Source organism: Entelurus aequoreus, linkage group LG03 (assembly GCF_033978785.1).
Source record: "Entelurus aequoreus isolate RoL-2023_Sb linkage group LG03, RoL_Eaeq_v1.1, whole genome shotgun sequence".
Taxonomy (NCBI): domain Eukaryota; kingdom Metazoa; phylum Chordata; class Actinopteri; order Syngnathiformes; family Syngnathidae; genus Entelurus; species Entelurus aequoreus.
In genome coordinates this window covers 45,848,874-45,875,755 of record NC_084733.1, presented here as the reverse complement: position 1 = coordinate 45,875,755, position 26,882 = coordinate 45,848,874, and the positions used below count along the sequence as shown (strand labels likewise).

The 26,882-nt window shown below is 40.2% G+C and overlaps 1 protein-coding gene and 1 long non-coding RNA gene across 4 annotated transcripts; one reads left to right on the top strand and one right to left on the bottom strand.

Moving 5' to 3' along the window:
- Nucleotides 1–487: 487 nt before the first annotated feature.
- Nucleotides 488–20,297, bottom strand: LOC133646502 (cytosolic 5'-nucleotidase 1A-like). Of its 3 annotated transcripts, none has more exons than XM_062041934.1 (8): nt 19,891–20,297; nt 19,516–19,813; nt 10,150–10,317; nt 5,488–5,617; nt 3,937–4,059; nt 3,644–3,828; nt 1,541–1,664; nt 488–1,477 (listed from the first exon to the last, which is right to left on the bottom strand). In XM_062041934.1, exons 2-8 carry the CDS (start codon nt 19,636–19,638, stop codon nt 1,329–1,331), a joined length of 1,002 nt encoding a protein of 333 aa, XP_061897918.1. In that variant the 5' UTR covers nt 19,639–19,813; nt 19,891–20,297; the 3' UTR covers nt 488–1,328. The 3 variants fall into 3 exon arrangements, with proteins under 3 accessions (XP_061897918.1, XP_061897919.1, XP_061897917.1); XM_062041935.1 differs by having other exon boundaries at nt 503–1,474; XM_062041933.1 differs by having other exon boundaries at nt 506–1,664.
- LOC133646504 (uncharacterized) lies at nt 20,014–26,882 on the top strand. Its single transcript, XR_009825302.1, has 3 exons — nt 20,014–21,584; nt 21,690–21,765; nt 25,411–26,882. It is a non-coding gene; the product is annotated as an uncharacterized LOC133646504 (long non-coding RNA).

Genomic DNA, 26,882 nt, shown 5'->3' with positions numbered 1-26,882 from the left:
CCTGGTATACCCTGGATCAGGTTCTTCAACTGTCGGCCTGGGGGCCAAATCCGTCTCGGGAATGACGCCATACCAGCCCCCGAGTTCAGGACAAATCCTGGGAGACAAACATTTTTGTAGCAAATTCCTAAAAACACAAACGAGCTCTTGTTGTACAGAGGAACTTGGACCACAAACACATTGGCAGATCTTTGCATTGACATTTTAACCTTGCTCGCAAACATAGAACACTGGGGTCTAAATTAATGATTTACATAATTAAGGTGTCCCTCAAGGCAGCGCTTTTAGTCCTCTGCTTTTTGGCAGTTACATTTCTTTAATAGTGTGATATATTTAACTAAGGTGTTGTTATAGCGTGTTTACTTCAGATGCATTCAGTCATCATTTGTTTAACTTCTTTAGTTATACAAGTGGTGTTCCTCAAGGCTCCATTTAAGGTCCTCTCTTTTTCATCACTTGGGCTAGTCAACTGGTGGCCCATGAGTTCAGTTCAAACAACTTGAGAGACTCACATTTTTGCAGCAGATTTTTAAAAGCACTATAATTGCTGTCATAGAGATGATCTTTGTCTAGCCTTTTTGCAGAAGGTCCTTAAAAACCGCAAAGCGCTCCTGTAACTGACAAAATAAAATAGACCAAAATCAAATGTCTACTGTAGAGGACATTGGTTCTCCAGAATATACAAAATAAGACCTCCTTAGCTTTCTGGTAATGTGGCTCCAAATCAAATGAGTTAAATATCCTTGCCCTCGACGGACTACCCGTCAATTATACAATTCAGATAGTCTTAGTTTGTCTAATTTACAATCAGAATACAGGCTCAACTATTAACAATAAGTTCTGAAAGTGCCATATTGTCCTTAAGGCTATATGCCCTATTAACTTATCTTGTTAGTGATGATTATGATTAACTGCAGCTGGTAGTGTCTCTTGTTTTTATTCTCTGAAGACATGTGCCACACTCTTAAATGTCCAAACAAGAAAGGAGGCACAACGAGCTCGGTTAGAAGCTTGCCCATACAACATTATATCTGTTACATTTCGATATATTTTTTCCTTTTACCAATATGCCACATTTCCGATCAAAAAATACCTGAATAGTAATTGAGCACATTTACAACATGCCACTGACATGCAAGACCAATATTAAACACAACATATGAGACAAGGCACCAAATTGACAAAATGATGATTTACAAGTGTTAAAATATAAAAAGAAATACAATATTTTTTTATGTAACCTTCTGTTAGCATACACAATTGACTGACTGTTATTGCCTTTTCAACCCACGTTGATACCTTGATGTGCTCAAAACTGCTTCTCGGAGTCATTTCTTAGCAACTTTTTGAGCAATACCGTAGGGAACGTGACAGGCCACCGTGCCAAGCTCGGCCGCACCTTCCACGTGAAACATCTGATCATCAAAGAAGATGTGTGGTCTGATCTTCTCCAGCATGGGGCCCTTCGGTGCTCCTGCTAGAAAAAGGGCCTCGTCTATTTCCAGGCCCCAGGAACGCAGAGTTTTTAAGGCTCGGGTACCTGAACTAGCGGCGCTGCGAGCCGTCACCAGGTAGGTACGGATAGGGCAATCCATACGCAGGCCTTTGTCAAAAAACTTCCTCTGTAGTTTTCCCAAAGCCTCCAAGAAGCCCTTCAGGGGGCCCTGCAGCAAGAAGGAAGAAAGTATACTGTGTGTGTAACATTAGCACTTTCTTATACAGCTCATACTGTATCACATTGACAAGGGTTTATACATTGTTTGGTTATAGGTTACCTTCATAGACGCTGTGGAATTTTTTAAACAGAAAGGTTTTTTTTGTAATTGTTGCGGCCCCAAGTGCCTGAATTGGCAGCAGCTTTATGAGCAAGTTGCGACGTCTTATTTTTTTTCAACAACATTTAATCAACTAGTAATTTTATGAATTTGTTTTACATGCATTAAGCGATTCTTGTAACCTCACAAAGCACAGGATTGCAACAGAAATTGGAAAACAAATAACGTATTGGTGTTTTAACTTAAAAGTAGACAGTAAGATGGCATTAAACGCACATACTCAGAGCTCAAATTACCATACTGTTTTAATTAACTATAACTTATAATAGTGATAAATATATTACAGAAAGAAAAATCACTGCCCTGTCATCCGCAAGTTGCAGTCATTCTCCTTGTATGTTTTACTCTTGAAAAGTGTCCCTCTTAAGGATTCATTAATGTTCCATTACATGTTAAAAGCATTTGTGAACTGCTAAGAGCAATTTGTAGCGCTACCATATCTTGGTAAATAAGCGATGAAGAGGGATTATCATCACACTTCAACATCTCTAACAAGTAAATGCTACCTCTTTGCAAGGTCAGGACTAAAAAAGATAGTATGTTCTTGATTGCCTTACTCTGCATAAATAAATGTTAAATCAATATATGAATAAACCACGAAATACATGTTTATCTACTACATTACCCAGAATGCTTAGCGTTGTAGATGACGACAATTGTGACATTTGAGCAATAGAGTTGAGGTAGGCTACACGTTGCTGTTCCTGCTTTGTTAACACAAGATCAAATAAGTGTTAGATATACGATTTAACTAAATAAAATGTACACATTGGTCATTAAAAACAAGTGTAATAATTACTTTCATACAGTATCCCTGTAATAATACATATTAACAGTGGCACATCCATGGTCGACCATATTCCACTCCACTCCGAGGTTATCGTCATCATAAGACCCTTTTAACTGTACACTCAGTGTTTAGGTGACATTACATTCTGCCATTACAAGTGTCGAAATAAGTTAAGTGAGGTTTGATGAAATTAAATTCAACTTGAGTAAAACTGCTTACCCTTGGAAGGCAGAAAGGGAGTAAACAGCACGGTGTTTGCAGAGCGACACTGACACCTTGTGGCGGTTAAACGAAATGGCTGAAATTAATAGGTTTGTCTGTTGGCATTCTGCATTAAAAAAAACTAACTGAAACACAAATAAAGCAACAACAGAAGTATCCCACACTTCTCTTTTGTAAAGTAATTATGTACGGCAGATACAGGCATTGAGATAATATTTACACATGTGGCTAGACAGGAGATGTTAAAATAAAATAAAAACTATAATTACTTATATATATATATATATATATATATATATATATATATATATATATATATATATATATATATATATATATATATATATATATATATATATATATATATATATCTATATATATATATATATATATATATATACAGATATATATATATATATATATATATATATATATATATATATACATATATATATATATATATATATATATATATATATATATATATATATATATATATATATATATATATATATATATATATATATACACAGATAGATAGAGAGAGAAAGTGTGTGCTTGTGTGTAAGATGGATATATGTATATGTATATGTAAGCGTGCGTGCTTGTGTGTAAGACGGACGGACAGACAGACAGACAGACAGACAGACAGACAGACAGACAGATAGACAGATAGATAGATAGATAGATAGATAGATGGATAGATGGATAGATGGATGGATAGAATAGAAAGAGAGAGAGAGAGTGTATGCTTGTGTGTGTGTGTGTTGTGTGTGTGTGTGTGTTTGTACTATACATGGTCCAGTGGCTTGTTCTCATGTGCCTTCTCGTGCTCAAAGAACTTGTCCAATCCGTGGGCTTTAAAAATGCGTTCCGACTCATCAGAAAAGAGGACAGCGTCACCGTCAAAGGCAACTCGAAGCTGACTCTCTGATACTTCCTTCATTTTCTCTTGAGTGAACATGGTGGCTGCGGCTATACCTGACACACACACACACATATAAATTGTAAAAAAAAAAGACCTTACAGGCCAATCATTAGGATTTACTACAGGGTGCAAGTCAAATATGTCCCTTGTTTTGCACTGACCTTCTTCCAGAGCTTCTCGAACCTTGGCCGAGTCAGCAGAAAGATACAAGTTGGTGTGGTAGGCCTTCAGGTAACCTATAGGACTGTTTCCTCCCGTCATACAGAAGCGCTCGATGAACAAGTCTGTAAAAGAATGGCAATCACTGTCAATGATTTCATTTTCCAGTCCAATGAGAGCTGCGTCATAAAAAATGTCTTTGTAAGTATAACAATGTTCTATAGTGTCAAAAAAGTAAACATATTAAATGTATTCAAATACAATTGCATGTCTTTGATGTCACATGAGGGATGATGTGATGAGTGTGCATGGAGGAGGGAAACTGCAAAAACCAAGCTGCAGGGTCTGTTGTATGTACCTGTCTAGTTAGAAATACCGTAATGTAGGATCATTTGAGGACTTCAATACAATACATACACACTATAAGCAAACACAAACAGGATACATTCTGCATTGAGACTATTTAATAATAATAGTAATAACAATACTACTACTAATAATAATAATAATACATTCGATTTAGATAGCACTTTCTCCACACTCAATTATTTTTGCAGTGAGAACTAAAAACCCATTACAGTCGTCTCTTGTTTATCACGGTTGACTAGTTCCGGACATTACTGCGATTAACACATTTTTAAGATGTAGGAATCAGTCATTTATAAATCGAGTATTTTCATAGCTAGAGCACAAACACACCTTCTAAGACCTTCAAAATATGTTTTTCAACATTATGAGAGCTATCTATCCATGAAATAACACCCAAGTAGTCATCTTTGCAATTTTTTTTAATCCAATATAGTAATGCTGTCTGAGGCTGAGCCAATCAGTGGCCACGATACTGAAAAGCACACTCTGATTGGTTCGGTCTCCTCTGGTGGCCTATACTGCTGTAGGCCACTAGAGGACAAGGTAGCCTTTAGTGATTTTTCTTTCTGTAGTTTAGTTTGGCATTTGTATCATATAACATGCTTAATTGAAGCCAAACAGCTCTAGTCTAAGAGGACGGTGCCAGATCCAAAGTATGTATCCTTTGCAAGGGTTTCGCTCGTTAGGGCTCATCAGGACATGTTAAATCGCTAGTCCAGAGAAGAGTTTGGGACATTGAGAAGGGAACAGGAATAAACTGTGACATGGAAAAATGCTACAAATAGCATTGCAAATGTTTATTCTTTGCTTGATTACACCAGTGGGTCTGATGGGTCCTCAACTCCCTCTCATTCTCCTGGGGGTCATTATGTGGTGTATGATCCCATTTTAACCAAACACCAGACCGGGAATTGGTCAAAAAGAGGGGCTTAGCGCTACAGGATGAGAATCACATTCCATTTGTCTTTCTCTACCTTCCTCTTTAACAAAGGAAGCAACTTCCTGTACATATTTGCATGCCTGGGGAATTTCAGATTCACATCACAGTGGCAAGAAGTGAATATTGCTAAATGAATAACATTGTCAATCCATTATAATCTGTGTGACGACAGACTTTTTGTTGACAATTGATGAAGTACGTCTCTTGAAAAGCGGAATCCCCCCTCCATCTGTGTGTAACTCACGATGATGATTGATGGTATTGATGAGCCTGAGGCCCACGTATGCGTGGTTGTTGGTCACGAGCACCACATCAAACAGCTCCTCGTTCTGAGGGTAGAGGTCTCGCAGCCGAGTGTTGACGGCCTCCAGAGCCTGGGAACACGACCAAAGACAGATTTCAGCGCAAAATACACAAACTGCATCAGTGGGGGAGGCTGCACGTGTGTTCGCTCTTTAATCCTTACTCTGCATTCACCACCTCCACACGCACTAATCAGTCTGCAAAACATCCAGTGTTGTTTTAAGGTCTCAATATGTAATATATTTGTAGTACATGTTGTATTATATCTTCATAGTCAGCATCCTCTGCAGTGTGTGTTTCACAGCAGGGCTTTCTGCCACGACAGGTCGGACTTAGAATATATCTTTGTTTTGTGTTGGTTTCTGTGTCAGCGCTCCTTCCTCCCTGTTTTTTTCCACTTCCTGTATGCTTCCTCTGCCATGTCACATGCCTGTCTGGAGTACTGATAAGCATATAATTAGGAGACTCACCTGTGGACAATTACTGATTAAAGGGGTATATTTTCCAGTGCCGGTGCATTGTTGAGTGTACACCTTAGTTGTGTAGGTGATGTTCTGCATCTCTCCTCCTATACCCTCCTGCTATGTTTTGCATTTTCACCCGTGGTTGATTGCTCGTCCCATCCCGGTCCTCTTTGTTTTTTACACTCCAATTGGTACTCAATCACTGCCTGTCTGCCAACCAAAAAACTATTTCCACTACGTAGGACGCTGGTTCTCAGGAGGTTATGTAAACTTTGAGTATCCATCCAGTCATCCATATATTCATTTTCTACCACTTGTCCCTCACGGGGTCAGAGGGTGGTAGAGGCAGGGTACACCCTGGACAAGTCGCCACCTCATCACTGGGCCAACACAGATAGACAGACAACATTCACACTCACATTCACACACTAGGGTCAATTTAGTGTTGCCAATCAACCTATCCCCAGGTGCATGTCTTTGGAGGTGGGAGGATCCCGGAGTACCAATAACAACAAATAACAGACATACATGACTTTGCTCTACAACTTGTTGCTTTTGACCCAAAATTTGAAGAAATCAGCCTCTCACATAATGAATGTCAAGCATTTGATGTCATTCAGTTTATCAAAGGAAAACTGAGAACAATGGAAGCGTCAGATGTTGTAAAGATGGGATTTATAGCTCTTGAGGGGTAAGCGGTAGAAAATGGATGGATGGATGGATGGATAAGGGAACTCTATGCCTTTTAAAGAGCTGTTCAAAAGACTGATTTGTTATTTGTATGTATTTATTTAAAAGTAACTTGTTTTTGTCAAATAAACAATCACTGGTAACAGTTGTAACAAATGATTTAGGTCGGAATAATTCAAATTTACACATACTCTATTGTTGGGAATTATTCTGAAACATTAATGATAATTATAATAACAATTTGGCTTATATCTAATATCCCATCCTATATGCATTGACAATAAGATTTTTTTTTTTTTAATTTTCCCTCATCTAAAACACTTTGAGGATCATAAGTACAGATTACAGGTAAGAAATAATAAATAACAACAATATATCTATAAAATATATAGATGAAACTAGAATAAAAATTAGGGCAAAATAGAAATGTGAATGCAATATGTACTACCCTAGCTGGTGTGTGTACACCTGAACTATCCAGCACTTTACAAATCTACAGCAGAATAACTAACCAAAAAAGTGAACCCACATGTTTCTACAATTCCTTTGTGCTCAGGCACGCACATGCCTATGCAACTTATACTTTACAGCAGTGTTTTTTAACCACTGTGCCGCGGCACACCATGTGCCGTGAGATACAGTCTGTTGTGCCGTGGGAGATTATCTAATTACACATATTTAGGGTAAAAATATTTTTTGCAAACCAGTAATTATAGTCTGCAAATTATGTGTTGTTGTTGAGCGTCGGCGCTGTCTAGAGTTCGGCAGAGTAACTGTGTAATACTCTTCCATATCAGTAGGTGGCAGCAGGTAGATGTCGAAAACAGCGGGAGGCAGCGTGCAGGTAAAAAGGTATCTAATGCTTAAACTAAAAATAAACAAAAGCTGAGTGCCCCTAAGAAAAGGCATTGAAGCTTAGGGAAGGCTATGCAGAATGAAACTAAAACTGAACTGGCTACAAAGTAAACAAAAACAGAATGCTAAAAGACAGCAAAGACTTACTGTGGAGCAAAAAGGGCGTCCACAATGTACATCCGAACATGACATGACAATCAACAATGTCCCCACAAAGAAGGATAAAAACAGCTGAAATATTCTTGATTGCTAAAACAAAGTAGATGCGGGAAATATCAAGTGCCCCTGGCTGCAGCCTGCAGATCGAGGAGGGGCTAAACGTTTAACCCATGGGTTCACCCCCTTTGCAGTCAGGGGTTACTCGATCGAGGAGGGGCTTAAATTTTCCCTAAATGTGGGCTGGTCTAAACGTTTTATTTTACATTATAAACTAATGTATGGATAGACAAACAAGTCGATCATTAAAATATTCATGCAAGTAACAGCCAATCAGCATTCAACCGTCAAACTCAGTGCAGTGTAGTGCAGTCCGGGGTGAACTGCAGCATGGAGGAGAAAGTGATTGTTGCCGTTTGCGACATGGGTTAAACGTTTAGCCCCTCCTCGATCTGCGGGCTGCAGCCAGGGGTTACTCGGAAATATCGCTCAAAGGAAGACATGAAACTGTAACAGGAAAATATCAAAAAAAGAGAAAAAGCCACCAAAATAGGAGCGCAAGACAAGAACTAAGACACAACACACAGGAAAACAGCAAAAAACTCATATTCATATCCAACAATTACGACAACGACTTTTTACTGTCAACTGAGTTTAGTTTTTTAATGATTTCTGCTGGTGGTGTGCCTCCATATTTTTTCAATGCAAAAAATGTGCCTTGGCTCAAGAAAGGTTGAAAAACACTGCTTTACAGTAAAAGTACACTATATCAAATAGTTTGTAAATGAACTACTTGCAACAATTCTCATTGTCACTTAAAAGAACCGTTCAAAAGATAAGACTTGTTTGCGAACTTAACATCGCTAACATGTTGTGAATAAATGCATGATACGTACTCATAACCTGAAATGAATATACAGTATTTCATTCATCATTCATCACAACTTCTTCTAATATTATAAATTTTTTGTGTATTTTTCTGCCAGAGGACTGAGATCCATTCATTTTCTACTCCGCTTGTCCCTTATTAGAGTCACCGACAAGCAGGAGCATATCCCAGCCAGCATATGATTTTTCTACATTTAAAGTACTTCCTGGTGGTCTTCATAACATGTAATGGTTATTCGGTCAAAATTGTGCATGGATTTTAGCAAAAGCTAAGCCGCCTTCGACTGCGTCTTCACCCCGTCTGCCATGTTAAGAGTTTTAGCGTTTCTATTGAGTCTATGACTGATACTTTTATTAAAAATGGCAACAGCGGAGGATTTTAGCATGCATGTGCATGTACGAGCCAGTCTGCACCACAACAAGAGGACAGAGAAAAATAAGGAACTTATTGACTAAAACTTTGGACTACAACTAAATAAAAATGGTGGACAAGTGCAAAGTTCTTCGGGTAAACCTCTACCATATATGGAGCTATCCGCTGACATAACTCTCAAATCACTTCACTGGCTTCCTGTTCCACTCAGGATTGAATTCAAAGTCTCCCTACTAACCCACCAGTGCCTCCATGAAAATGCCCCCCTCTACCTCAAAAAACTACTCATCCCCAAATCCTCCACACGACACCTCCGCTCCGGACAGGCTAACCTCCTCCAACCTCCAAGGATAAAGCTATGAACAATGGGAGACCGGGCTTTCTGCTCCGCCGCTCCCAGGCTGTGGAACGCTCTCCCTGACCACCTGAGGGCACCACAGACTGTGGATGCTTTTAAAAAAGGCTTAAACACCCTTCTTTTTAAAAAAAAGCCTTTTTTTTAGATATATGCATACTAGTTTTAGCTATTTGGCTGTTCTAGTTTTTATTTTATTTGTATTTTTTATTATCTTTTTTATTTATTTTTTTTTTTTTTAATACACTGTAGCACTTTGAGGTTGTTTACTCAATGTAAAGTGCTTTTTACAAATAAAATATATTATTATTATTATTATTATTATTATTATTATTATTATTATAACTAAGACAAATTATGTCACAATCGTCTCAAATTCCAAACGGCTCGTTTGAAACAAGTTTGGAAGAAGGCAAAAATGTTTATAAATATCTCTGCCCGGCCTCCATTGTTTGGTTTCAAATGTTCAGGACTTATCTGGATCCCAAAAACACAAAAACATTTGATTAATAGGACCACTTTAATGCAAGTGGTGAGGTACACCCTTGACTGGAAAAAAACTAAATGATCAAACTTACAGCCATGTATGTAGTTGCTTGATGGATAGGCTTTATTTTAAGATGTGTAGCAAAGCCTACTTCTTGATAAACCTGTCGCCTTTGAAGTGGTCGTCGTACGTATAAAGGCGGCGGGCTTCTGTCCATAAGGAAAATTAAAACATCTAACTGAAAGCGCTTTTTCTCTTAAAAGTGGCGCAGACCAATGAGGGGAATGACAGATTTGAGGGAAATTATAGTGTAACCATAGTGGTGTTTCTCTGACCTTAACAAAGGAGAAGGCAGGGCCAGGACTGAAAGGCTCACTTTCATGCTCCACCTGGTACTTGAGATACTTTTCCATGCCTTGCTGCTCATAAATCTGCTGCTCCCGCTCCATGTTGAAAAGGACTCGCGACGATACTGCAATGGTGACGGCGTTCTCAGGTTTGGGCTGAGAAGTGACAAGAATCAGAATGATAGAATTAAACCAGGCCAGTTAAAGGGAGTCTTGTTAGCAGGATTCAATTGTCGAACAGTGTATTACTTCTGTTACATCTCAGAATGGCAAAGAAGCATTTTGTTGTTGTTGGGCTGGCAAAGATGAGGTGACAGTGATGTAAAACACGTCTTCTACTCTCCAAGGACACATACCACAATGCCTGACAATATTAACCCTTTGGTGGCTCAAAGTATAAAAACACGCTGAGAGTTTGGCAATAAAGAAAAGCATTTGCCATTTGGTTTGAATCAGGGCTGTCGAAATCAACGCAAACTGATCCATCATCCTTATTAATCTCAATAAACATTTAAAACAAAAATAACAACAAAAAAATATATTCTTGGATCACATTAAAACATTAGAATTGCATTTAAGTACAAATATTGGGTCTTTTTTTTTAAGTGTGCATAGTGTGGTTATAATCCAAATTAAAAAGTGTGATTAATGTGATTCCAAAAATGTTTGACAGATCTACTTTTAACACAAGTAACCCATCTGCATCTTAGAATGACCCAGAATCCCTGAAACTTCTCTGGCAGCGCAATTCGTGCAGTTTGTCCAAGGGGTCACACCACATGTTACAGATGCAAACAGGTCAATATGGAAGACGCTAAACAGCACATTGACCCTCTTAATGGGAAATCTGATTAACAAAAATACATAATGGAACAGTCCACCAACAAAGTATTATACACACGCTGCGGTAAAGGAGTTTTCTTTTTCTGTTTTTGCTTATAATAGCACATAAAGAGCACAAAAAGAGTAACAGGTCCACATTAATGTGGATAAATGTTTGTTAATAAAAATAAACATGATGTTAAAGGTAGGGTTGCCCTGATACAACTTTTTCACTTCCAAAACAATACCAATATTGGAACTTTGAGTATTGGCCGAAACTAATATTAATCTGATACAATATCAGCATGAATCAAAGAACAAACTTTTATTATTTTGTAGTGTAGAATGTTAGAAAAGGTTTGATCAACTAAAATTAGTCGAAGAGAGAACAATGGTAGGTATGAAAAACAAGTATGACAGCTTTCAAAAATGATCTGTTAGATCAAAGTCGAGACTGTATACAGTGAAAATGATGTAGATGATGAATATGGTATGTTTTTATGCTTTCACAATACTTTATGACAAAAAATTTCCTTACAAACAGCTTAGTAAGAAGCAAAAGAAAAACAATCAACCATGCATGACAAAATGACTGAAAAATGCTTGCAACAGGAAGAGTGCATTATATAGAACATTTATAACACAAAGATTTACAGAAGCAGAAAACAAGTACAAAACATATAAGAACAAGCTAACTGGCATACTACGAACACGTAAGAAAGAATATTACAGTCAATTATTGGACCGGAACAAAAACAATATGAGCGCAACATGGGGCATCCTAAATAGCATTATTAAAAATGGTGCTAAGAAGGATTATCCTAAATAATTCTCAGTTGAAAATGTAAAAATTTACAATATCAACAAAGTAGCTGAAAGCTTCAATAAGTACTTTGTGAACATTGGACCAAATCTGGAGAAAAGATTACAGATCCTGAGTCAGTTGAGGACTTCAATGACATTATAGAAAGAAATCCCCACTCGATCTTCCTCAAAGGTGTGCTAATAAAAGAGGAAATAATCAATATTGTGAAATATGTAAATCCAAGACTGGGTGTAACAAATTGATATGGAAACAATAAAAAAGGTTATTGAAGAGATTTCAGAACCTTTAACATATATCAGCAACCTATCATTTAAAAAAAATAATTTGCAAATTCCCAGATAAAATTAAAATAGCAAAAGTTGTACCAATTTATAAGACTGGAGACAAACACCAGTTTAGAAACTACAGACCTGTTTCTCTACTTACACAATTTTCTAAAATTATTGAAAAATTGTTTAACAATAGATTGGACAAATTCATAAATAAAAATTAAACACTCACAGACTACCAATACGGATACAGAGCCAACATCTCAACATCAATGGCATTAATCGAAATAACGGAAGAGATTACCAATGCAATAGATAGCAAAAACTGTGCTGCTGCAGTGTTTATGGATTTAACAAAAATCAATCACAGTATCTTAATAAACAAATTAGAAATGTATGGAATCAGAGGGTTGGTCTTGAACTGGGTAAAAAGTTACTTAAAGGCCTACTGAAACCCACTACTACCGACCACACAGTCTGATAGTTTATATATCAATGATGAAATCTTAACATTGCAACACATGCCAATACGGCCGGGTTAACTTATAAAGTGCAATTTTAAATTTCCAGGGAAATATCCGGCTGAAACGTCTCGGTATGATGACGTATGCGCGTGACGTAGTCAGTTAAACGGAAGTATTGGTACCCCGTAGAATCCTATACAAAAAGCTCTGTTTTCATTTCATAATTCCACAGTATTCTGGACATCTGTGTTGGTGAATCTTTTGCAATTTGTTTAATGAACGATGAAGGCTGCAAAGAAGAAAGTTGTAGGTGGGATCGGTGTATTAGCGGCGGACTACAGCAACACAACCGGAGGACTTTGTTGGAGAGCAGACGCGCTAGCCGGCGACCTCACCTTGACTTCCTACGTCTCGGGCCACCAACCGCATCTGTGATCGGGTGAAGTCCTTCGTCGCACCGTCGATCGCTGGAACGCAGGTGAGCACGGGTGTTGATGAGCAGATGAGGGCTGGCTGGCGTAGGGGGAGACCTAATGTTTTTAGCATAGCTCTGTGAGGTCCGGTTGCTAAGTTAGCTTCAATGGCGTCGTTAGCACAGCATTGTTAACCTTCGCCAGTCTGGAAAGCATTAACCGTGTATTTACATGTCCACGGTTTAATAGTATTGTTGATTTTCTATCTATCATTCCAGTCAGGGGTTTATTTCTTTTGTTTCTATATGCAGTTAAAGCATGATGCTATCACGTTAGCTCGTAGCTAAAGTGTTTCACCGATGTATTGTCGTGGAGATAAAAGTCACTGTGAATGTCCATTTCGCATTCTCGACTCTCATTTTCAAGAGGATATAGTATCCAAGGTGGTTTAAAATACAAATCCGTGATCCACAATAGAAAAAGGAGAGAGTGTGGAATCCAATGAGCCAGCTTGTACCTAAGTTACGGTCAGAGCGAAAAAAGATATGTCTTGAACTGCATTCTAACGTTCCTCATCCACGAATCTTTCATCCTCGCTCAAATTAATGGGGAAATCGTCGCTTTCTCGGTCCGAATCGCTCTGACTTCTGGCCGCCATCACTGTAAACAATAGGGAACTTTGCGGAAATGTTCAGCTGACTACGTCACGCTCCTTCCGGTAGGGGCAAGGCTTTTTTTTGTCAGATACCAAAAGTTGCGATTGTTGTAATGCAGTAGTTTTTCCAATAGATGGCACTGTTGTACTGTTTATCATTTTCATTCCACTTTGTATGCACTTGCTCTCTGTGTGTTTGCCAGTTAATAAAAACTCTGCCGAAGAACAGGTTATGGGCCCAGATCGTCGCTAAAAAGTTGTTGTGCACGGACTTTGTGTGAAGATAAACGGTATTGTGGGAACTCACAATGGAGGGTAAGATATTTATTGACAGACTGAGCGGACCAGAGAATTGGGCAACATGGAAGTTTCAGATGGAACACTTGCTAAAGGCTAAAGGACTATGGGGCATGCTGACGGAGACGCTAGCCGCAGATGCTAACGCAGCAGCACAGGTGGAATTCACAAGACGGAGAGAGAAAGCGTTCTCTATGTTAGTGCTAAATGTAAGTACACCCCAGTTGTACCTGATAACAAACTGTCAAACTCCCAAAGAGGCGTGGACCACGCTGAAAGCCCATTTTGAGAGGGATACTTTGGCTAATAAACTGTTTCTGAAGAAAATATATTTCAGATGTGAAATGAAGGAAAGAGAGGCTTTAACTGATCATTTAAAACAAATGAAGGAGCTAACTGATCAGCTATCGGCAATTGGATCTGTAATTGAGGAGGAAGACCAAATTGTAACACTGTTGGGTAGCTTGCCACCAAGTTATGCTACAATTGTCACTGCACTAGAAACAAAGATTGACAGCCTGACACTGAAGTTTGTTCAGCAAGCATTAATAAATGAAGAGCAAAAGCGAGTGAATGCTAATGATTCCAGTGGTGCTACGTCAGGTGGTGCATCCGCCATGTCATCACAATTTCGGGGAAATGTGCAGGATAACTCCAAGATAGTGGGAGCAGCAGACAAAAGCAAATGGAGATGTTACAAATGTGGTAGAGAAGGCCATATCAAGCGTGAATGTCCAACCTTGAAAAACAAACCAAAAAAGAAATTTCACAAGGCTAAGCACATGATGTGTGAGGATGAAGAAGATTCCTCTGAAAGTGCCTTTGTGATCAGGGATGCAAACAGTGAAAGACCACAACAGGCTGAGTGGTTAATTGATTCTGGAGCATCAAAACACATGACGTGTGATAAAGACATTATTAAAGAATACCAGCAGTTCACGAAATCACAGTCTGTGAAACTGGGTGACGGCAGGGTGGTTGACGCCCTAGGAATTGGAAATGTCAACCAGAAAATGACTTTTAAATTAAGTGATGTAAAAAATGTCACAATGTATGATGTGCTGTATGTTCCAAAGCTGTCTGGGAATTTATTCTCAGTGGGAGCTGCTACCAAGAAAGGGAATACAGTGCAGTTCAGAAAGTCTCGTTGCTACATACGTGGAAAAAGTGGAACACTTCAAGGAATGGGAACACAAAGAGCTGATGGACTATATCAGCTGGATATTAAAGGAAGTGAAACTGTATGTCACAGTGCTTCTGTAGCGGCCAGCTTGTGGCACCAGCGCCTTGGTCACACTACCAAGCTTAAAGAACTCATAGATCTGGTGAACGGAGTGAACTTTTCTGCAGATAAAGAGATTCCCTTCTGTGAAGGATGTGTGGAAGGCAAGTTGGCGAAAAAGCCTTTCAAGTCGATTGGAGGAATTCGTTCCAAACGCAAGATGCAGCTGATTCACAGTGATGTCTGTGGTCCCATGCAGACTGAATCTATAGGTGGAGCAAAATATTTTGTGACTTTCATTGATGATTACACAAGATGCTGCAAGGTATACTTCTTGAAACAGAAAAATGAGGTGCTAAGCAAATTCAAGGAATTTGAGAGAACATTCTCAAATGAGTCTGGTCTAAGCGTCACAAGGCTGAGGACAGATAATGGTGGTGAGTACACATCAAAGGAGTTTCAAGAATATTTGAAGTCTCAAGGCATCCACCATGAAATGACTGTACCTCACTCACCACAACAAAATGGTGTTGCAGAAAGAAAAAACAGGACATTAGTTGAAGCAGCTAGAAGCATGCTGTCACATGCAAAGTTGTCAAAGATGTTCTGGGCAGAGGCTGTAGCCACCGCAGCTTACATACAGAACAGGCTGCCCAAAGCTGTTCTGAAGGAAGAGACACCCTATGAGAAATGGTGTGGAAAGAAACCTGACATGAGTCACATGAAGGTGTTTGGCTGTATTGCTTATGCACATATCCCAGATGAAGAAAGAAGGAAACTGGACAAAAAGGCTGTAAAGCTTCGTTTTGTGGGATATGCAAACAATGCCAAGGGATATCGCCTGTATGATGAAGAGAAGAGGAGGATTCTAATCCGTCGTGATGTCATCTTCGATTAATTAAACTTCAGCTGGAAGCAGGAAATGAAAGTACTGTGTTCAGAGAATGAGATAACCATACAAACAGATGAGAATGAAACACAACATGATGAAGTCACAGTTGACAGCACTGTCAGAACAAGTGGAAGAATCAGAAATGCTCCAAGGAGATTTGGATATGATGAGTTTGTTGATATAGTGACTGTTGATCATCATGCCAATATGTGTCGTGTGACAGAGCCAATCACACTAAAAGAAGCATTGGTGAGTCCTAATGCAAAAGAATGGCAGGAGGCGGCTGACTTGGAATATGAGTCACTGCTTGAAAATGAGACGTGGGACTTGGTGAATTTACCAAGAGAAAGAAAGGCAGTAGGATCGAGATGGGTGTTTAGAGTCAAGCATCATAGTGATGGAAGAGTGGAGAGATACAAGTGCAGGCTCTGAGCAGGGCACAAACCCAGGTCGTCGGTGTGAGAGGCCAGCGTGTTGACTACTGAGAAAAAAAGCACAGACAATTTCCAAGATTGCCAACAATATTCTTGAAGTTGACTGGCCTCTGTTATACTCGCACAGACGTGCACACGTCCGTCACAAATTAGATGTATTCATGAACAGAATTCTTTTCAGAATGGATGATATTTTTGTTGTGTTGGGCGGGCTGTTCAGGTTGGAGGGTGGGGGGTGTTGAGGCTTCGGGGAATCCCTCCCTCTAAGGTGGCCCTGCCTATAGCCTATGTTTACCTTTTGTAAATGACTTGACAAAAAAACAACACAAGACTAACCTTATGTCAGTCTACCCCAGGGCAGCTGTGGCTACGAAAGTAGCTTACCACCACCAGGTGTGAATGAATGATGGGTTTTTAACATGTAAAGCGACTTTGGGTACTTAGAAAAGCGCTATATAAATCCCAGGTATTATTATTATTATTATTATTATGTGTTTATTGGAGGACATTCAGACATGGGGACATTCAGTTAACTGGCTGTCCATCTTTGCACAAGTAAACACGCCGCAAGCCTGCTTGTATTGGAGCTTGTATCAGAGATTTTAGATGCAAGCCGACATTATCCAATACTTTTTTTTTGCTGATATCCAATATCAATATCAGATCGAGACATGAAGGTGTTTGATAAAAAATTAAGTGCATTTATATTGCCGTCTTTCTTGAGCCCATTTTCTCATACAAAATGAAACAAGTTAATATAGAATTTTAAAAAAGGAAATAAAATTGTGCCTAATCTAAATTAATCAACAGCATCCCTGTGAATTATCTGATTAAAATGTAAATTGTTTTAAGTTTAAATAAGAATACAATTTTGAAAAAAACATTAATACCAAACTTGCAACCGAAAGTCATGCATCCTGCAAGAGTTCTGAGTTGTTGTTACTGTGCTCTTATGTTTGTTTTATAGTGGATGCGATAACAGGTTGCAAAAGAGCCTGCTAATGTGTAACATGAACCATCCTGCTTTGCCAATTTTACAGCTGACAATCACTTTCTCGTTGCTAATGGAACTGCAGTGGCTCTCAAACTTTTTTCACCACGTCCCACCTCAGAAAACACTTGGGCTATATCTACACTAAGGCCCCGTTTACACTAAGCCGGATAAGGTTATCCAGGGTAAATTACAGCTAACCTTATACGTGTCCACACACAACAATGCCACCGTTTAAGACCCCCGCCCCCTCCGTCCCCCGGCGCAACGTGACCTAATACGCATGCGCGGAAAATGCGCACCTCATAGTCACCTCCAGTGGTGCTTTGTGTGCAAGTTCTTAAATTTAACTTATCTGAACAATATCCAGTGCTGTGGTATTTCAATTAACTGGAATCCAGTGTGCTGCGGGGCCCTATTGTAGTGAATCACACCTGAACCATCATAAATTAATCAAATCTTTAATAAACAAGTGAAAGTACACAATGTGACAAAGAACATTTGACAACAATCAATCTCGGGATCTGGTCAGGACACTACTCACTCTTTTGCCTTTACCTTCATTTTCCATTCGTTTTTGGTGACTTTATATACTCTGGACCTAGACGTTGCTTTGCCAGTCCAAAAGCATTCGCCGTTTTCCGCCGCCTTCCCTCGACGGCCAGGTCATACAAAGCACACGCTACCATAGCCTAAGCCGGATAACCACTAATAATTATTTCGCCTAAGCCCCGTTTCAGCCACACTAAACTATCGTTTAAGGTCCCCCTCCTCGGACAATTTTTTACACGGGTAAGTGCGGCGTGTATTTCTTGAATCTCTGGCTCTTAGCTTTGTATGGACTCATTGATCATTTACAAACTGAGTTCGGAGAGGAAGTGACGCCAGAAAGACCACCCCCCACACAGGAAGTGACGTCAGAAAGAACGCGCCACAGCCAGCTTCATAATAAAGCTCGGAGCTAACCACTGGAAATATGAAGGCTCTTTTGTGTATTGCTGCACCGTGTTGGGGACATTTACTGAGAGTACAGTCGTCTGTGTCTTTGTGTCAATATTTGCCTGTATCATTTTGACCGATCCATGTTTTTTTTCCTTTTTATCAAGTTTATTATTTTTAAAACATAATTTTAGTGAGTTACTTGTTTGGAGGAAAAAAATTACATTTGACATCTTTTTATTGTATTTCTGGGCTGTATATGTCAAACATTCAATACACAAATGTTTGAAAATAAAAACACTTGGCTCTCCAAGTACCACCAATGACCAAAATTAAAATACATTAACGTAGTAGGCCTAAATATTCATTAAAACAGAGTAGATGTTTTATTTAACTAGTATATTTAATATTTTGGCAACTGTAACATTACACACAGTTTGAACAGTAACACTGTGTTTGTGTCATGATCCGTGGCCCGGATCATGTTTTTGTTATATTCTGTTAGTTTTGGACTCCCTTAGTTCCTGTTTTGTGCACCCTTGAGTTTGTTTTAGTTACCATGGTTACTTATTATTATCACATGCCTCTGATTGGTGTTCGGGACGCTCACCTGTTTCCCGAGCACTAATCAGAGGCATTATTTAAGCCTGCCTTTGCCGGCCAGTCGGCCTGGCTTCATTGTTTGCTTTTGCTACAGTTACGTGAGTATTCCTTGTCTTCTTGCCTATGCTAAGTGTTAGCCTTAGCTTCGAGTGCGATGGGCACATTTTTCCTGTGGCTGGTTTTCAGTTTTTGGTACTTGTTTGACTTTTGACAAATAAACCATGTTCCTACCTGCACTTCCTGTCCGGAGTGGTCCGTTTGCATCCCGGGGGAACGAACCCCGCAGTAAGCTGAGACCCTCCCGTCGTGACAGTTTGAGTATTTAAATAAGTGATTATTTGGCGTGCCATTAGATGGAGCCTGCCTAACACTGGTGGCACACGCACCACAGTTTGGAAATCCCTGGAAATCCAAACTGATATTTCCATTATCACACATGAAACATCTATTCAAAGGATATGACTACCTAATTCATGTTGAAATGGAGATCATTGCAAATGAGGCGCTTGGTATTTAGGAGTACTTACAGGCTGAGGTTTCCGTGTCGGAGTCAAGGGCTTCACAACTCTCCCAGCGTCTTCCCAGCTGCCACTTGTACCGTTTCTGTTCTGTCCACTGGCAGCCAAAGTTTTACCGTTGCTCAGATTCATGTTGCCCTCTTCTTTCTGAATGAATTCACCCCTCAGCTGCGTGATTTCCCCCTTCCTTGCCCCCCTTTCTCTCTGCCAGGAGTTGGTACCAAAGTGCTGTGTCACTCATGCACATGAACTCACTGGAGCTCCCATATGCACTCAGCGGAGGAAATCAGAGTTCAGCGGCACAGATCTAGAAAAGGGATACACATGTGGACGAAGGACATGAGATGAGCGTTCCTTCTATAAGCGTTCGACAGTTCTTCTTACCCGCAGCATTGTGAGCCTTTTTTTCCGCATTTAACTCGTCTGTGCTTCTTTTTCCTCTCTAATCCACACGATTTACTTCAGGTTTTTTGGATGTTCTCCCCTTTAAATCCTCTGAGTGTGTGATTCCCCGGAGCAGAGGGGCATCTGACTGAGTGTGACGAGCAGTTGTTGCATCCCACTGGATGGCGGCAACCGGTGTGTCACGACGCGTGCTATACATTCATGTTGCATCTCCTCTTGTAAGACGCAACCTATTTAGAGCACATATTATGATGTAGTTATTCATCCATGTGATTACTTCCACTTCATATTGCTGCTTAGCAGTGTGGGAAATGGAGTCCACTCTGAGTGATTTACCCCTCCACGGTGCCTCTTTGCCTCACCTCATCTTATCATTGCCCCTGCAGCACTGAATTACGCAGCAGCACTCTCTGTTGCCAGGCAACGGCCACAGTGCCAGACTGGCTGGGAGGGACTCCCGCATCGTGGATCTTATTGGCCATGGCGGCGGCAGTCGGTGTACACTCACAGGGCACTTTATTAGGTACACCTGCACAATGAAGCACCAGTCCGAGAAAACAGGCACATGTTGATTGTGCTTTGAAGCTCTTCAATGTATTACAAATATGATGCTTGAATAGCCCAAGCTGCCAATTTAGAGCAACAGATGGACTTCTGGGGAGATGATGATGATGAGCAGGCCCTTGGCATACAGTACTTTATGTCAGCGCTATTCAACTAGTGGACCATATCTGGCCGGGAAATTATTATACCGGCCCCCAAATTCAGTACAAATGGGTGTCAAACATGTTTGCAGCAAATTCCTAAAAACATTAAAGTGCTCCTGTTTTATAGAAAAACTTGGAACACTTGGATCCTAACTGAGGCATTCCTCAAGACACCCCTTTAAGTCGGCTCCATTTTGGTAATGTGATTTGTGCTGTAGCTCGTTTACTGCAGATGCAGTCAGTATAGTCATTTGTACAACTTCTTTAGTTATACCAGTAGTGTTTTTCGGGGTTCCATTTTGGGTCCTCTGTTTTTCATCATTTGGGCTAATCAGCTGGTGGCCTCTGAGTTAAAAAAACAAAAAAACAACTTGTGAGAGGCTCACATTTTGCAGCAGATTCTTAAAAACACAAGAGTGCTGTCATACAGATAATTTTTGTTTAGCTTTTTTGCAGAAGGTCCTTAAAACAGCAGATAGCTCCTGTAACTCTGAGAAAATAAATAGCCCAAAATGAAATGTCTCCTGCAGAGGACGCCGGTTCTCCACAATATACAAAATAAGACTGATAGTGAAGGGAGAAATGTGGCTGCTCACTAGCTTTCTGGAAATGTGATATAAATATCCAAAACAATTTAGTTGAATAGGCCTGCTCTATGTGTTTAGTGTCACAAAGCAAAATGTTTGTCCCTTACTTGAAATGTTTACCAAGTGAAAATCGATTTGACACAAATATGAACATGAATATTAATTACAGCCCCTCTATTACAGACATTGTTCAAATCAAGATATTTGTCTCTGTAAATGGCAGCAAATTTTGTTCATGAGAAAAATGCAGTTCTGTCACTTTTGTGCCTTTATTTTGAAGAGCCCACTCTTATTATGTTACTTCCTTTATTGCTGACGCTTAACTTCCTGTTCCCGTCGCATCCGGCATCAACAGCATGCTCACGTCACTCCAGGACTGGTAAAACATGCTGACAAAGATTTATTTGTCATATTCTGTGTGAACATTTGTGAGAGGTTATTTTATTGTGCCTCGTGTTTGTGTTGCTTGTATGTCACATTTAAGGAGAGTCACTACGAGCTGTGTGTGGAAGATAGGCTAACAAGCTGAGCAAACTTAGCGCCCTTGGAAGCGGAAGGAGGTAGGAGGAGACTAATGGTTTATTTCTTGTAAAACGAGTGGTTCATTTCATTTAAAACAAACGGGAAAATGTCTTCTTTTTTTATTATTTAAGTGTGTTTATTTATTTATTTATTCATGTGAAAATTCATTATTTAAGTTCACTAAAAATATTTGTTTATAAGTTTAAAAATGTAAACATGATTTGTGCATTGTTTGTGGAAATATGGTACGATGGTATTTGTATTTTCTGTCCATCTTCATAGTTTTCACGGTGTCAAAAATGTGAGGAGAGAATTAAAGTTGCACCAGTCGAAGCTCTCTGCATCTTGTGTCATTAATCCAAGTGGGCCGCTACAGTCACTAATTATTACTTATCTTTGTTTTACAGCATAGTTTCAGGATATTTCATGACTGTCTTGGACTTGTGTTTATGGTTTCCTGGCATTTGTATTTTTCCTGTCCAGTGCTCTTATTTTTGTTTCTACTTCCTATTTGCATCCATTTGACACCACTTCTTATCTGGTCTGGAGGCCTAACAGTAGGAAAAGTAACACAAGAGGCGAGGCGGTCATCAATAAATAACGTGCCCCTCAGTTCCATCGTTACTGTTTGTCTTTTCTGCTTGGCTCATCTTATTACAACCCCTTGGTTACACAAACAAGCGTATTTACTTTTCAAATGACAGCACAGCGCTGATCTCTTTTTTGTATAACTACCTCTCGTTTGTATGACGCTAGTTGGCGACATGAACGACATCTTGCAGCACTTGGTCCTCACAGATGTTAATGTCCTACTTACAGTGGCTGTCTATTTTGAAAAGGCATTGTTTTATTTATCAGTGGTAAATGTAGATAATCTCATCCAGCATAGTTTGTTGTCCTGTTGTCTGTCCATGTAGCATTCATGCTAGCGACGCCATCCTCCCGTTTCGCTTTAATGTGCTTTTTTAAACTTGAGGTGCGTCGATGATTAGAAAATTTGTCGCTGCAATATTACCCTAGTTTTATCTAAAGTTCCATCTGAGTTTGTTTTGAAAGGCGCGGAGCACATCGCTCTAACTACCATCACACTGGCATGTGTGACTGTGCAATGCACGCCACCTTCTGGTGGTCAAAACAAACACTGTGATTTATCTTTATTCATTTATGGCAATGCAATATTTTTTTTTTATTGATCACATGCGTGAATGCGTTCAAGTTGACAGCCCTAAAACATACATACATACATATATATGTGTGTGTGTGTGTGTACCTGTATGTATATATATGTATATAAATACATATACTGTATGTATATATATAAAAGCAGTTAAAAAAAAAGTTTGGAATCCAAACCTCGCCTCTACTCTATCCTATTCTTAGCAGAGGTTTATTTTGAGCCCCCTGCCCCTCTTCCGAGACACACTAGTTTTATTTATGTGCAACTATTTTGATACTTTTTTAATTCAAAGCATGTTTGATACTAAGATGAATTCATGGGAAATAAATTGTTCATTTATGTATTTTTGGTGCAAAATAACAAATTAAACATAATTAAAACATAGACGTGAATCTAATTCTAATATCAAACCGAGCCTGGTACTAACGCTGCACACCGTGGGTACAATGAGGATGTTCGGGGAAATTTGCCATTACATTCTTATCAGTGACATAGCATGAATGGGCTATGAACACATTTGCGGTGTAATTTCAAACGAAGCGCTCTGTCATTCATTAATTGACATTTTACTTATTCACGCAAAACAGGGTCCTCCATAGATCACGGGGTCCTACGCACACAGCATGGAAGGGAAGGGCGGCCCTGTTCATGCTGCATAGGTAAAATACACACGGCTTAAATATTGTACATCCAGTATTGTCAACCACGCCGCCAAACAATTCAAATTTTCAATTATTTATTTAAAATAGGGACAGCACATATTAATAAACATATATCCATCCATCCATGTTCTACCGCTTGTCCCTTTTGGGGCTGCGGGGGTGCTGGAGCCTATCTCAGCTGCATTCGGGCGGAAGGCGGGGTACACCCTGGACAAGTCGCCATCTCATCACAGGGCCAACTAGGGCTGGGCGATATGGCCTTTTTTTAATATTGCGATATTTTAAGGCCATATCGCAATACACGATATATATCTCGATATTTTCCCTTAGCCTTGAATGAACACTTGATGCATATAATCACAGCAGTATGATGATTCTATGTGTCTACATTAAAACATTCTTCTTCATACTGCATTAATATATGCTACTTTTAAACTTTCATGCAGAGAAGGAAATCACAACTAAAAAAATCACAATTTTTTTCATACGGTGTTGATCTGGAAATGTTTGCCTCTGCATTGTGATGGTGTGGGCGTGTGGCACCGAACGGAGATGTTGACATGCGGAGTGAGCACTCTTCATTCTCTAGCAGGTGACTTTTCAAATGATGCTACATATTAGCAGTAATGCTACTTTTTATAGCAACGCTTTTGCCCCACACTTGACAAATTACGGTTGTCTGTTCGACATATTCGCACTTGAAGCCAAACCACCGCCAGACGATGTTTTTGGGGGGGAATTAATTCTTCCTTCATTTGTTACCAGATTCGCACCTTCTCTCTCTCGTATTACCACTCGCACGGCTGCGCTAGCATCACAGCTAACGTTAGCCATGCTGCTACCTCTCTACTCCGCGAGGGCGTATAGGTATGTGACGTATGACCTGACAGTATGTGACGTATGTAGAAGGTGCGCTTGCTATCTGTGAGAAGGAGACACAAGAAGGAGTGGGAAGAGCCTGTCGTGTAATGCCAGCAGCTAAAAGCAACTGTGTGAGAACGTATACTCGAATATCACGATATAGTCATTTTCTATATCGCACAGAGACAAACCCGCGATATATCGCCCAGCCCTAGGGCCAACACAGATAGACAGACAACATTCACACTCACATTCACACACTAAGGCAAGCCTGAGTACCCGGAAGGAACCCACGCAGTCACTGGGTGAACATGCAAACTCCACACAGAAAGATCCCGAGCCCAGGATCAAACCCAGGACCTTCGTATTGTGAGGCACCCGCTCTAACCCCTGTGCCACCGTGCTGCCAATAAACATATATGTATTATAGCCTTTGGCTAAAACCTGACATATTTACATTAGCATATATCTATCTGTGTTGGCCCTGCGATAAGGTGGCGACTTGTCCAGGGTGTACCCCGAATGCAGCTGAGATAGGCTCCAGCACCCCCCGCGACCCCAAAAGGGACAAGCGGTAGAAAATAGATGGATGGATGGATATATGTATAATGTAAATATATCAGGTTTTAGCTAAAGGCTATTTCCTGCATTTCTCACTTTCAGCCACTAGAGAGCAGTAGAGGACAGGCAAGTCTTTAACCTCTCAGTGCAGAGTTCAGCCCTGGAGGTCACTCCTATTGCGAAGGAAAACAAAGTTATTTGACCTGAAATCCTGCATATGTTTAAATGATATCCTTTGTGGGTAGCCCGATTCAATTTTAATTATTATCGCCCTTTTATAAAATGTGTCATTATTATGATGACAGAACATATAGTGTGAAGCAGCTGGAGAAGGCACTATTGTTGTTTGTGGGGGAAATGGGAGAACATTTGTATGAAACAAAGATCTTAGCTCACACTTGGCTCTCCCTTTGTGTTCTCAGGCTCCGATGGGGTTAACAGGACATGGAGACAGTTGGGCCGCACCCACGCAGCTGATTTAAATAACACCGCGTTTTGGCGCGAGGCTGCGAGCAGACCACGCCCATCTTCATACCCGCCAGCCTCCCTGCCGCCTGAGTGGCGGGAAATGCAAGACAAGAAGGGAGGGGGAGGGGGCATAACACAGAAATGAATGAGCAGTAGCGGCTCACCTACCAACTGCACTGGTTGCCGTGGAAACCCAAAACAAAATCTAGCAAAGGGGAGGAGGGGGCTGGGGGTGGAGCAACACCCACCTTCCTGTTGTGGCGCGAAACTGCTGAGAGATAAAGCGCTCTCTGTGGGAGGAGACAAAGGCAAGCATGAGTGGAGCAGACCAGAACAAAGAGGGTACCCTTACCCCTGATCAAAGCTCCACCCCCCAAAACACACTATGAAAGCTGACGGCAAAATGATGAATGGCTGTTAGAACCTTAGCTTGCAGCTTCATTATTCTTCTACATTTGGCTTGAACCTGATCTAGTCCACAACACAAGAGAAGAACTTGAGAAGACAAGAAAAATAAACACAAATCATTCACTGTTTTTCCCAATTAAACATACATTATCAAGCTAATTTCTACCTTTTTACACTGGCTTACTTCTTTTTACACCTGCGTGACAATTAGTATTGTTGAGAGACACTGAACGTGAACCTAATGAACCCGAGACTCAGGCTGATACACACTTGATGTGTTGGGACATGAGATGCGGTTCAACCCCCGCTAAGGTAGAGGAACCGCAAGAAGGTCACACGACTAACACAGACCACTAAAAGCATCCACGAGCACTCAAGTCATTTAATTAGATTTGAATTTCATTGGTCATCACAAACATGATTGTCCTGCCTTAAAGGATCACTGGTGTCTGTGGGTCAAAGTCACACAACAGCAATTTTGTCTCATTTCCTGTCTCCATTTGGCTCAACACAAAAACAGGATATGTGTACTGACTATGCGTTTCCTGGGCCTTGTAATAGGCTCTGTCTTTCCCTGCTTTTACAATAAGGATGGGTGTCAAATCTCGGTTCCATAAGGGACATACGCCGTGTAACCAGACCAAAAAGCTCAGTAGCTAATGCAGACTCGGAAACCTGCAACAAGTGCTTGAAGGTGCAATTGTGCAAGTCATGTCTTGTAATGAATATAGCATCCCTACAGAGGATGAGGTGGCGACTTGTCCAGGGTGTACCCTGCCTTCCGCCCGAATGCAGCTGAGATAGGCTCCAGCACCTCCCGCATCCCCAAAAGGTACAAGCAGTAGAAAATGGATGGATGGATGGATCCCTACAGAGGCCCACAGAATTTGACGCTTTTTATAAAAAAGTTGATTGCCAACCTTAACACGCGAAAAGCAACCCTCAGTTCCAACACAGTAACACAACACTTCCTGATTATGCGCCAATCACGGTAATAGTGAGTGAGGTGCCTTTACAA

Excerpts from the sequence above, each read along its gene's own strand:
- LOC133646502 (XM_062041933.1), bottom strand. The coding sequence starts at position 19,638 with ATGAATCTGAGCAACGGTAAAACTTTGGCTGCCAGTGGACAGAACAGA. Across the intron at positions 4,060-5,487 it reads CAATACCATCAATCATCATC|ACTTGTTCATCGAGCGCTTC; the intron begins GTGAGTTACACA and ends ATTCTTTTACAG. Across the intron at positions 3,829-3,936 it reads TCGAGAAGCTCTGGAAGAAG|GTATAGCCGCAGCCACCATG; the intron begins GTCAGTGCAAAA and ends TGTGTGTGTCAG.